Source organism: Culex quinquefasciatus, chromosome 1 (assembly GCF_015732765.1).
Source record: "Culex quinquefasciatus strain JHB chromosome 1, VPISU_Cqui_1.0_pri_paternal, whole genome shotgun sequence".
Lineage (NCBI taxonomy): Eukaryota > Metazoa > Arthropoda > Insecta > Diptera > Culicidae > Culex > Culex quinquefasciatus.
This window is the reverse complement of record NC_051861.1, coordinates 72,635,304-72,648,444: the sequence shown is the minus strand read 5'-3', so window position 1 is coordinate 72,648,444 and position 13,141 is coordinate 72,635,304. Positions and strand designations below refer to the sequence as shown.

General features: G+C 38.2%; 3 protein-coding genes across 3 annotated transcripts; 1 reads left to right on the top strand and 2 right to left on the bottom strand.

The window, feature by feature from the left end:
• Nucleotides 1–853: 853 nt before the first annotated feature.
• LOC6048149 (T-complex protein 1 subunit beta) lies at nt 854–4,283 on the bottom strand. Its single transcript, XM_038265138.1, is given in 5 exon segments — nt 854–1,063; nt 1,122–1,395; nt 1,397–1,587; nt 1,637–1,898; nt 4,234–4,283. Coding segments are annotated over 5 exon segments (987 nt in total).
• LOC6031435 lies at nt 3,842–6,206 on the top strand. Its single transcript, XM_001842188.2, has 6 exons — nt 3,842–4,314; nt 4,385–4,504; nt 4,937–5,421; nt 5,479–5,769; nt 5,829–5,902; nt 5,963–6,206. Exons 1-6 carry the CDS (start codon nt 4,285–4,287, stop codon nt 6,028–6,030), a joined length of 1,068 nt encoding a protein of 355 aa, XP_001842240.1. The 5' UTR covers nt 3,842–4,284; the 3' UTR covers nt 6,031–6,206.
• Nucleotides 6,207–6,225: 19 nt separating this feature from the next.
• Nucleotides 6,226–11,948, bottom strand: LOC6031434 (excitatory amino acid transporter 3). Its single transcript, XM_001842187.2, has 4 exons — nt 11,039–11,948; nt 6,728–7,085; nt 6,467–6,672; nt 6,226–6,397 (listed from the first exon to the last, which is right to left on the bottom strand). Exons 1-4 carry the CDS (start codon nt 11,752–11,754, stop codon nt 6,226–6,228), a joined length of 1,452 nt encoding a protein of 483 aa, XP_001842239.1. The 5' UTR covers nt 11,755–11,948.
• Between the last annotated feature and the right edge of the window lie 1,193 nt (nt 11,949–13,141).

Below are 13,141 nucleotides of genomic sequence, written 5' to 3'. Positions count from 1 at the left end.
TGCAGCGTTCACTTTCACCTTTCCGCTTTAACTTGCTTTAACGCGCGTTAACCGCGATAACTTGCTTTTTGGCTTGCCTTTTCTTGCGTTCTTGCATCACACTGCTCGATTTTTTTTGACAGCGAGAACTGTCAAGAGCAAATGACAGTTCTCGTTGTCAAATCAGTCGAGCAGTTTGTTTTGCTAGATTTTTCTCCGTCACCGGACGGATGATGGTCAAAAAACGGTGGCGCTCTAGGAGGAAACAAGATTCTCGCCGCGTTGTGCTGATCGAGAGGGTCACCAGCGGCCTGGCTTCAAAGAATGCAACTTCCGGACGGAACGTTAATGAAAACGGGCATGCTCCGGGGCCGTTGTTAGGTGCGAAGAGCCTTCGCGGAGCTGTACGACGATGAACCTGCGGAGTGCAAAACCGGTGGAACAGATCAGCCGTCGGAACCGTTTCCTGCGTCTTCGAAGGGTTCCTGTTCCAGCGATTCGAGACGGTCGGTCTTTCGTCGATTTCGTGGTGGAGGAATCGAAAGGCCGCGCGACACTCTGAAGGAACAGAGCAGAAAAGTGGCAACCTGGAAGTGGCCATTAAGATCCTTGAGCTGGATGGTGAGAATCAGGGCGAAGCGTTCGAACATCGGCATGATTGATGCGACTGGCTGTGGATAACAATAACGATGCATAGGTGCAAAGCGGCCAGCTCGGAGGACAGCATCGACTGCAGCTGGCACCCAAAGCCCAAAGTAAAATAAACAGTATCAACAGAAAAAAACAGGATTTTATTCAATTGTGTGTACAAAATCATACCAAACTAAGGAGGCTGCGGGACAGATTGTGACAGAATGGTTCAGGTGCGGGGGAATCAGGTGAGCTTTGCGGGGGGGGGAGGGTTCATCTTCTTGCGCATCAGGATGAACCAATCGTAACCGGTCAATTCACTGCGCGGAGGGAGGGCAAGAAAGGTCCAGCATGGAGATGCTGCTCTGATGAACAACGCCATCACTTCGCTGTTGATCTTCCACGGAATACTGCCCAGCTGGTTTAGTGTGTCCTTGGCGGCCGACGATAGAATCTACCAACAAATAAAAAAATGAAAAACTTAAACTCGCCGGATAAAAAAAAAAACTTACCCATGAACTTTTCCTCCTCCTCGAATTCCACCGAAATCTCCTCCAAATTCCTCTCTGCTGACGTGCAGTTTGCTTACCACTTTGGGGCGAGGTTGCTGTTGGGCAGCAACTTGCCTCCTTGCGAGATATTCCGGTCCTGCGGATGTTGGAACGGGCTATCACATCGATGCAAACTTTCAAACAGATCGCAACGACGAGCCTGGTTCTGGTTGTCACCTTGTCCTTCATCTTCTCCTTCTCGGCGACCTCCAGCTCGGCAATCTTCACCATCGTTCACCTTCTTACTCGATCCAAAAACCTTGATCTTGTCCGTGTCCATCGGCGTATTGGCGATCAAGATCTTTGCGTTCTCGATGCGTTTCGGCTTGTGCACAACGGTCTTCTTGTCCAACAGGAAACCCTCGTCCAGGAACGAATCCTCCAAGCAACAGCCGGCAAATAGATTTGCTGGGACAGAATCTTCGAGCTAAGCGACGCCGTTGCAAACAGCGCTTGGCCGCACTCGTTTAAGGGTGAAATTTTTGCTCGAGCAACTTTTCCGCCTCGCTCAGCCACTCTGACACCAACACCGTCACGCCAACCTCGTCGTCCTGGAAGCGACTCATGTCCACGCCGACCGCCTTCAAAATCGTCGCCCCGTCGTTGGTGACCTCAACCTGGCCGGCGCTACGGCCGTGCGCAATCAGAATCTTGTCCATTTCCTTCGGGACGGGTGTGCTCTTGACCAGATTGCCGATCGCCATGGCCCCCACAAACGAGGACAACCGGGCGATCACCCTGGAGCAAACTTTCCGGTCGTTGACAAAAAATCTCAATTTTTGGCTTGTTTTTTTCTTTCTGTCAAAACTGCTTGAAAAAAACCAAAACAAATACCGAGTTGCCAAACATGACCAAAAACTGCTCGACGGCAAGGTTGCAAGATAGATTTCCCTGGTTCAAAAGTCGAGCAGACGCTGGTCGCTTTAACTCGCTTTAACGCGCGTTAACTTGCGATAACTTGCTTTAAGGTGGCGTTAGGTGAAAACTCGGCACGATGAGTAGCGATGATGCTTTTCGAGTTCGTTTTTGTGCGTTTTAGTGTGTTATCGCGAAGTGACGCCCCCCTCGCTGGTTTACAATAATATTTAAATTTAAAGGGCTACAGAATGTAAAATTTAAAAAAATGATATTCTCAGGTTAATAAGTTCTGATTAATATAAACAAACGAAACCTTAATCACTAAAAACTATATTTGTGCCTAATCCAGAATCAATGTTTAAATCAATTCAGTATTAATGATTAAATTATGTATACTACACTGAACTATTTGTTATCTTCCTATTGAATTATAGTTCTATCACAAAATCATTATTTAAACCTTTGATGAAATATTGTGAGCAAAACAACACTTCAAAATATAAAGCAATTACAAAACCAGGTTGAAGGATAAAAAACATGATCAAAAAATCAAATGTTAAACTTACTCTTCAACATGTGTCCAAATTACCCCACAAAAGGTGTCCATATTACCCCACAAGGTATGTCCATATTACCCCACAAGGCATGTCCAAATTACCCCACAAGGCATGTCCAAATTACCCCATAGGGGTGTTCATATTACCCCACACAAAAATGTGGGGTAATTTGGACACCTTTAATTTTTCCGATAAAATGGGTTTTTCATCAAAATTTATCGAAATGATTGACAATTTTCCATCAAATATGGTCTTTATTATCCTCTGGTGTCATCCACATTTCTTTAAAATTTCCATGCAGCCCGTGGCAGAGCAATTTCCTTAGGGTGTCCAAATTACCCCAAACTCCCCTACTTGTTGCATAAACTACAATTTTGCAATTCCGTCGAGAAACTACTTACATTTTCTGTCATTCTCGAACGACGAAAGGGCCTGATTCTTAAAACAAAAGTTAGAGTGCGCCAAAGTTCACTAGATTTATAGGCATCGGGTTTTCGGTTTTGTTTTCAGCGCGTAAAACCGACGCCTTACTTTTCAAACTTTTATGAGACTCTCAATTATTAAATTTAGACTAAAATTGGAACGCAGAATTCGAATTTGATGTTAAAAACAAGAATATTAAAAATATGGTTTTGTTTTGCTTTGTTTTGTTCCTGATTCGATTAGTCGAAGTCCCATACAAACCTTCGGATAATCGAGTCTGGACTGTATGTGAAATAAGTTCTATCCGTTTTTTTTTGCAAAACTCAAAGAGAATCTCCCGATATTCGTGAAACGTTTTGTTTTTTATTCACTTTTCTCAATGGTGTTGATTATTAAAATTTTCAATTACCAATTTTTCGGTGCTTCAATACCCAATATACCCATAATTTGTGGGCTTGAATAATCGTTTCCAAATTATGATTGGTTGTTCAATGCATGAATGTAACCAAAAAAAATAATAATAATAAAAATGTTCTACCAAATTAATCATGCAATTACCTATGCTTTTATCTGTTCCTGATTCTCTCTGTTTTATACCGCCCTGCTTTCTGAAAAATCATTGACAACTAGATGCCGCAACGCAGTTCCATTCGTTGCTTTATGCGCATGCGCCTGAGCCGGCACATGGCTGACGTTTGAATTCGCACGTACCCACCTACAATATAAATTGTGTCTTTGACAATGAATAATGTTTTATTATTTTTTACATATAACTTTGACTAAAAAAAATCAAAAATACATAAATGAAAATTTGCTATGCTATCTTGTCTCGTTTGCCGACTGCAAAATTGATCAAACAAGTCTTATGGTTTCGTTCATGCCCCAACGACTTTTCCCCGACATTAATGTATATGCCAACGATAAGAACGATAGAAGATGAGTGTACAGCTGTGAAGCGATCAAAACAAAACGAAAAACCACCGTGCAGTGAAAAAGCGATGGCTTAATTTGGAGAAAAATAGTTTTCGTCGCGATTCTTTCGACTGATCTCTAATTTGTTTGCAAACGAATAACAATAAGTGATCTACTTTTGATTTAAAGTTTGTAATTGTGATTACACAATGATGACAATATTAACACAGTAAACTTTGGAGTGCAGCAAATGCATCGGTGATGATGTCCAGCGCAACCGGAACAGGCTACTTTCACTGACGTGTCGAATCGACTGGATCAACCAATCAAGCAGCTCGCTCGGTGCAGATAGTTGTTTGTAGTTCACCCTCATCATGCTGGTCGATCAAACAATGTATCGAAATGTAACTAATCAAGTGGGACAAGTTCAAGACATCAAATTAACCAAAAACTCTTTTAAAAATTGATTTTCAGATTCAGAACTTGAAGTCATTTTTCAATGGTGACAGCAGTCCTAGGAAAACGATCAATTGTATCTTTTGGCTGTGCTGTTTGTTGGCTTTGCTGTTCTTCTACTTTAAGCGAAGCTTGGAGGTAGGTTAATTCGAAAAAATGCTATCGTCTGATGAGTGGTAGCTTGAACTATCAATTTAAGATTTAAAAAAAAAATCTGGAGTTTTATTTGAAATTGTCCAATAAAAATAGGAACCCTATTATAAAAGCATACAGATTTTTTTAAAGCCTAGAAATGTTCTCTTCTTCATTTAGGTTTTATACCAAAGTGTTGTTTGCAATTCCCGGAAACACCATTTCAATAAGATTTTTTGGTGAAACAAGTAAAGGATTCATTTCCTGTCATAATTATGAGTGTGGACAAGTAAATAGTATTCAAAAGTTGTACTTGTCAAAAACATGCACTTGTTTCACTGAAAAATCGTTTGTTTCTCGATCTTTAATTTTGAGAATCAAAAAAAGAAATGTTAAAAATAAAAATGATAACTTACGAATGAATTCATGCAATTTCAGCTGGTCCTCCGGCGGGGTCGCATTAGGGTGCAAAAACATTCCCAAACCATCCAGCACGCGTGGAACGTTTGCTTCTACACGGCAGCCACAGTATTTCTTGGACTGTATCACAAGTTGCTGATTCGGCCGGAGATCGCCAGCCAGAGCAGCAAGTACTTTCCGCAGTACAACAACGCCATCTTCCTGACCGCTTGCGATGTGGCCAAGTTTGAGATCGTTACGATGGTGCTGGCGGCGTTTGACATCATTGGAACTCTGGTGCGCATACGGAACCATGACTTTTCGGAGGCCATTTCGAAGGTGTTCTTTTTCGCGCTTGTACTCTGCTGCTACGTGCTACGTTTGGAGAACTACAGTGTGCTGCTCAACTTTTACTTGGGAGCTTACAACGCGTTCCAGGAGACACTTCTACTGCTTTCGCTTCATACCAACGATAGAAGTGATACTACATTAAGACTTTATGTGATACTTAATTTTAGTTCATGGTGATATAAGTTAAATTTCACGTAAAGCTCTTTTTTAATGTATTAAAATTCTTCCAGGTCCTACCTTTTCCTCAACATTTTGCCGTTTGAGTTTCTCATTCCCACGTTGTACGCCAACAACAAGGAGCTCCACCTGTACTTGAACATTATCTTCTGGCTGTGGTACTGTTCGTGCATTTGGAACTCCCCGATTTTGAAGTTCCTCTACCACAAAATATATCATCTCCATCCGTACGATTGCGCCGGCGGGGAGTCTTCCGTTCGCTGCATTTTACTGAACGACAACCAAAGATTCAAACACTACCGCAATCTCGAGCGTGCCTATCTAGAGCTGAAGCTTTTCCATGAGTAAGTTTGATCAGTGTATATATTTCAGTTTCTATGTATAATTCCTTGAATCATTTTAGCAAAAGTAAACTAAGCGGGGCCAGACATGGAGAAAGCGAAAATGCTTCCGCGAAAGCTTTCCAAACTATAAAATGTAAGTTTTGCATATGGAAGCTTAGTATGTGTTTTGCTAACTTTTATACTTGTTTTCAAGGTGTCCTTGCACTGAAACGAAAGCTGAAACGGATCCGTGAAAATCGCGACCATCTGTCAGCTGATTGATGGATGAGCTGCACCTGAAACGAATTTTGCTTGTACAAAGTGCACTTCCCCATTCGCAAAGAATGTGCACAAATACGCATAACCTCAATGCAACTATGCCGTGAATAAGATACAACGCACTTTTATTTTAAAGACATAAGATATGGAGGCTGAGTAAATAAATGAGTTAAAAATTTGACATTTTTTTATTGTTTTCTAAGAAACATTCACTTTTCCTGTCACATTATTCAATTCGTTCGAAGATTCATCTTGAATCACTTTTGGACTCTCCAATGGATTATTTTCTAAATCCTTCCGACTGTAGTGAGCTACAATTCCCGCTCCAAAACAATCTCCCAAGACGTTCACAACAGCTCTTACTCGATTTCTGCAAAATAATGAAAACGATAGAAAAATCTAGTCCATTTCATCAAATTAAATTCTACGTTCAACTTACACGAGCCAATCAAGTGCAATGATTAGTGACACGTCTTCACTGGGCAGTCCAATCGAATCGAGGACCATCACCAGGGTTACGAGGCCGCCCTGGGGAACCGCTGCCGTTCCAATGCTTGCCGCAGTGGCCGTTATCGCGACCGCCAGAACCTGGCCGAAGCTTAAATCGATGCCTCTCAACTGAGCAATGAAGATCGCTGCGACTGCCTTTGAAAATATCGTGAATTAGATTGATATTAAATCAAACTGACATGCTTCATACCTCATAAAGTGCCGTCCCGTCCATGTTGATCGTAGTTCCGATCGGTATTACAAACCGTGTGATCCGCGTGTCGATGTGGTTCTTTTCCTCCAGACACTGCAGCGTGACCGGAAGTGTTGCCGAACTGGATGAGGTTCCAAATGCCGTTGCGATGGCCTGGCCCATGTTAAGCAGGAACGTGTACGGGTTTTTACGGGTCAACAGGAAGTAGATGGCAGGTAGTACAATGACACCATGGAATACGATGCCAGAAACAACCACCGCAAAGTAGAGGCCAAGTTTGCCAAAAACTTCCGCCAAGTCTTCCATTTCGAGGAATTTGGCAGCAATCAGGGATAGGACGCCGATTGGCGATAACCTGTGGTGGAAGAGAAAAATTTAAAAAATGTTGATTGTTGGCATTTTATTTTGAAATAGACGCATCCCTTAGCAAAACAAAGCAAACATTTAGTGCATTCTGACCAATTGTCATTTTCAAAAAAAGGACAGATTTTTTTGTATTATGTAGATCGTTTACCTAGATCGTTTTCCATAAGACTAAAAAAACTTTTTTTTAAACATTTGGTGCCTTCGGTATGCCCAAAGAAGCCATTTTGCATCGTTAGTTCGTTCATATAAGGCCGCTGCAAATATTTTTGAAGTTTATGTCCCTCGGCCTTGACCAAAGTCGAGGGAGGTTTAAACATTTGAATGAAAAAAGTGTTTTAAAATTCGTTTTACACGCATCCAGTTGCTTTCCAATCCTTAGTTTTCAAAATCTCGATGTACTGATAGAAATTTTATTTTTCAAAAGAATTCCAACATGCTAAATATGATTGTAAACGCAGGAAAATGAATTTTAACTGTTTTTCGGTTGATACAACTAAAAATTTTCATTAAAATTTTTAAGTTTTCGGGAAATTATTTTTTTTTGCCCCCTGATTATTCAGGCCGACTTCGAAGAGGGAATAAAAATATTTGCAAAGGCCTAATTTTCCATACAAATTCGGCAGCTATCCATACAAAAATAAAATGTGAAAATTCAAAAATCTTTATCTTTTCCGATTTTTCGAAAACAATTTTTGAAAAGATCAAATCAAGACTAACATTTCAAAAGGGCGTCATATTGAATGTTTAGCCCGTTTGAAATGTATGTCTTGATTTTAAAATTTTGAAAATATTTTTTCGAAAAGATCGAAAAATTTCACGAATTTTTCATAATTTAACATTGTAAATTGGACCATTAGTTGCTGAGATATCGACATTAGAAAATGGTGGGTTGTTTGGGTGAGACTTAGAAAACATCCATTTTGATGTTTTTTAACCTTTGCATGGCAATATCTCAGGCACTAATTAAAAAAAAAAGAAAAACTGCGACTATTTTCAAACAAAGTTATCTAAAAATTGCTGTAACTTGAAAACTGTGCACTTAATTAAAAATTAACTAGAGGAATTTTTGAATACAAATTCGATTTTACATCGAAAACTGGAGTAGAAAAATTTTTGCGACCGATATTTCGTTTTTTTGAAAAAATCCGTATTGATTCAAAAAATTTTAACTCGGTCAAAGATTTTTTGCCCATTCTGGAAATATCTGAAAAGTTGGCATTTGTTGTCCTCTAAAACATATCAAAAAAATAAAATAGTGTTTTTTGCAAATCAAGTTTTAGTGAAAAAAAGTGAAATTAAAAATTATCAAAAAAAATTTACCATGCATCTTTTTTTAGGTGCAGTCCATATCCATACCTACAACTTTGCCGAAGACACCAAATCGATCAAAAAATTCCTTCAAAAGATACAGATTTTTGAATTTTCACATATCATTTTTGTATGGACAGCTGCTGGAAAATTATATGGACGAACTAATGATGCAAATTTAAATGGCTTCTTTGGGCATACCGAAGGCACCAAAAAAGTTTCAGCCGGATTAAAAAATATAAAAATTAAAATTAAAGAAAAAAGACCAATTCCGTAGAAGACTGCTCAGCTAATATTGATCTCAAACTGTTAAAATATAATCTGATTTTTGCTGTGTACAAAAGTACAAAGTTTATGAAAAAATATATACCTGATTACGGCGTGACTCTCGCCAGCAAACAAAAAGATTCGGCCTTTTGCGGTTATGAAAAAAATCACCCTTTTTTGCAGATGAGCAATTCCAGCCCAAAACAGGATTTTTTTACGTACTTGTTTCTCGACCCTCTCCGATTTCAATGAAACTTTGTAGACATGTTATCCTAGGCATTTATAAGCTAATTTATTATCCAGGTTACTATACTACACTGAAAAAATATTATGTTTTCAGTTATGAGCAATGTAATTAGCTTATATCTGTAAGCCCATACATCCAATTGAAATGTGGTCAAAAACAAACTTATAGGAAATTTGACGAGCTTTTCGGTAAAAATATTTTCGAAACTGAAAAATCAAGTCCGTCATATAGAAATTGCTAAAAACCATCAAAAAACCTATTTTTTCAACATTTTTATTTTTAAAACCGCTGTAAATTCACAAGGATTGGACTTAGAACAATGGTCAATATGGAGACTTTTATGTAAAATTGTCTGGAGAATCAATTCCCGTATTCGGCTTTTGAAAATTTTGACGTTTGGAGCACTTAAAAAAAAAACAGTTTCAGTAAATGCTTTTTGTATTTTTTTAGGTCAGATGCTCCATCCTGCATTTTTCGTGAGTCTTTTTGTAACATCTTAGGCTATTTTCACAAAAAATTTGAGCAAAAAAAAAACGTGGGCTCACCTTCAAATTTAATTTTTAAACTTAAAAATCAAAAAAGTGGAATGTTTTTTTCTTTCAGTGTATTTTTTTCGGAAGGCCCGTCAAATTTCCTACAAGTTTGTCTTTGACCACTTTTTGATACGAGATAGAGCAATATTTAAATTACAAAATACAAAAATATTGAAAACACGTACGCCCTTTTCAAATGTCATTATCGAGTGTTACTGGCTCCATATACACAAAAATGGCTTATATATGCATAGGATAACTTGTCTGCAAAGTTTCATTGAAATCGGAGAGGGTCGGGTACAACCGATTCCCTATTTGACATGGAATTGCTCAGATACAAAAATCTTTTTCTTAGCATAACTTTTAACGTGAAGACTTCCATCATTGCCATGATTTTTCGTTCAATGATATAAATTTTGCGTCGCTATCAATATTTTGACAAAATTCCTTCTGCAAGATATTCAGAATAGTGCCCTACACATGCTGATTCCTTTTGGTAACGATTATCCCATTCCATGCGAAGTTATGGAAATCGTCATTAATCAGTGATTGCCAATTAGGACGTCAATGATTGTTCCACAAAATTATATAAATTTTGAGACACATATGATTAAGATCAAAAATTCCTTCAGTGGCTTCAAGAAGGCAACAACCCGCACATGCTGATTCATTTTGGTGCAGAAATTCGTTAAATTGAATTTTGTACAGAGTATTTAAGAGTGATGATCAATTATCGCCGAAAATGATCAACGGCTTCCCCTTAAAATAATTTACTAAACAGGATAAATTTTAATAGGGTCTTATGGGACCCCAAAACGAATCGACTAAGGCTAACCCGGCCAAAATGGGTTCAGCCAGTTCTGAAAAAACCGTGTGGAAAAAAATCATGTCTACACACATGCCCACAGACATTTGCCCAGAATTTGAATTTACGTGAAGGTATATCTAGAAGGTATATTTGAGAAGTTCAATTTTCGAGTGATTTTATAGCCTTGCCTCAGTGAGGTGAGGAAGGCAAAATGGGAAAAAATAAATGAAAATTAAATCAAATTAACCAATTATGTGTACCCCCTGAAAACTATTAAATTTGATCGAATAATGTTGTTTTGTTGTAACTGACAGGATTTGTAGTAATTAAATGGCTTTATCTGTTAGTTAAAAAACACCCTTAAACTCCCCGACTAAAACTTCCCGCTTAAAGAATTCTTCTTAGGCAATCAGCACAGTTCCCTACATAAATTAAATGAATAAAACACTCATTTAGACGTGAAATCCCCACTTGTTTGTCGGGATTTCTTTGTGTTAGTCACTGAATGCGTGATTTGAATTTCAGGGCTGTTTAAATTGTTTTAAGTAATATTTAGTCCACTTTCCAGTTAAAAAAGAGGTTTTTTAAAACTACTCTCAATTGTATTGTTTACGGAACTTTGGTTATGTTTAATTGGTTCTGTTCTCTAGAAAATTTTCAACAATTTGGGGAAAATCAGTAATCACGTATGTTTGGTAGGCAATGATTTTTTACTGATTCCATGATTTTTTTTTTTCATTTTCATTACATAAGCATATTATTTCCGTTTCGCTACTTACCAAATAATCCAACCAGTAACCTTCATCACTGCCACCGAGAGTTGCTGAATAAAGTGTAGCAAAACTGGAGCATCGTTCTTGACGGCACTTAGCGCCACTCCGAAGGTGATTGACGCTGCCACGATTCCAATCAGGTTTGTTCCGTCGACGAACCGGCTGGAAATGTCCCACAGGTCGAGGTCCTGTTCCGAGGGGTTTGCCTTCGGTGGGCTCAAAACGGTTTGGTACTGCTGAAGACACGCTTGAACTAGATTTGGCGGGAAAATGTTGCGGATCAGGTCGAGCAAGGTGTCGGCCGTGGTCACGTTAGTTCGCTGTGCTTCAGCAAGATCATTTTTATCGTCTGAGCGCTTCCCAGGTTGAACTGTGATCACTAGGGCAACTCCTTCTAGCACTGCCAGGATAGTCGTGGTCATGTAGTAAAGAATAGCAAGACCACCGATCTTTTTCGACATGTTAGTATCCAGTGAACCAACCGCTGAGATCAAGGAGGTAACAATCAACGGCAAGATGATTGCTTTAATAACTCGAAGAAATAAATCTCCAAGCAGGTTCACGTACATAATGTTTCGTTGAGTCCACAGGTTTTCGTCCTTGCCAACATCACGCAACCCCAGACCCAAGGCAACTCCAATGACCACTCCACCAATTGTCATTAAAATTAGCAAATTCTGCTTGACGAATCGGAGGAAACCCTCCTTGTTAAACTTCACCATGCTGAAGAGTTGTAAAAACGACTTTTCAAGTATTTAACTAAAGCAGCAAAAACACGTGACACAAGAACAACAAACTAAAACCATTCACAAAATTTGAACCGCGTTCCACCCCCACAGACCAGATAGATCGTATTTTTGCGCGAGCTGCTCTCCAGAACAGTTGCTGTCACAATAACCGAAGTCTTCTAGAGTGTTTGAAGAACTGCGATGTCTCTATATCTGTTTGCCCAATCCAAGGTGGGGTATTATCACCACCGACCGCCTATATAGTTAAGCTTGTATAGTTGAGTAAAAGACACCACCATCAAACTTATCTGGCGCGCCATTTTTTTTAAATATCTGAATCATAAAAGTCACATTCTCTTACTTGTGCGCGAATGATAATGGTGGGTTTTGCGCGTGAATGACAAATTGACCGAATTTTAAATTTTCGAATAGGAAAAAAGTGAGGAATTGTACGAAAACATCTAAGTGATCTGTTTTTTTTCAGTGCCAAACATAAACGAGATTATCAACACATTAAAGCTATGCAACTTTTTATAATCTAAACAAGATTATTGAACTTAAAATTAAATAAATGTAAAAACAATAAGAGCAATTCTCTACGAAATCGGTCTTTTTTCTTCAATTTTAATTTTTGTATTTTTTAATCCGGCTGAAACTTTTTGGTGCCTTCGGTATGCCCAGAAGCCATTTTGCATCATTAGTTTGTCCATATAATTTTCCATACAAATTCGGCAGCTGTCCATACAAAAATGATGTATGAAAATTCAAAAATCTGTATCTTTTGAAGGAATTTTTGATCGATTTGGTGTCTTCGGCAAAGTTGTAGGTATGGATACGGACTACACTGGAAAAATAATACACGGTAAAAAAATTTGGTGATTTTTTATTTAACTTTTATCACTAAAACTTGATTTACAAAAACACTATTTTTAATTTTTTTATTTTTGATATGTTTTAGAAGACATAAAATGCCAACTTTTCAGAAATTTCCAGGTTGTGCAAAAATCACTGACCGAGTTATGAATTTTTAATCAATACTGATTTTTCAAAAATCGAAATTTTGGTCGTAAAATTTTTCAACTTCATTTTTCGATGTAAAATCAAATTTGCAATCAAAAAGTACTTTACTAAAATTTTGATAAAGTGCACCGTTTTCAAGTTATAGCCATATTTAAGTGACTTTTTGAAAATAGTCGCAGTTTTTCATTTTTTTAAATTAGTGCACATGTTTGCCCAGTTTTGAAAAAAATATTTTTGAAAAGCTGAGAAAATTCTCTATATTTTGCTTATTCGGACTATGTTGATACGACCTTTAGTTGCTGAGATATTGCAATGCAAAGGTTTAAAAACAGGAAAATTGATGTTTTCTAAGTTTCACCCA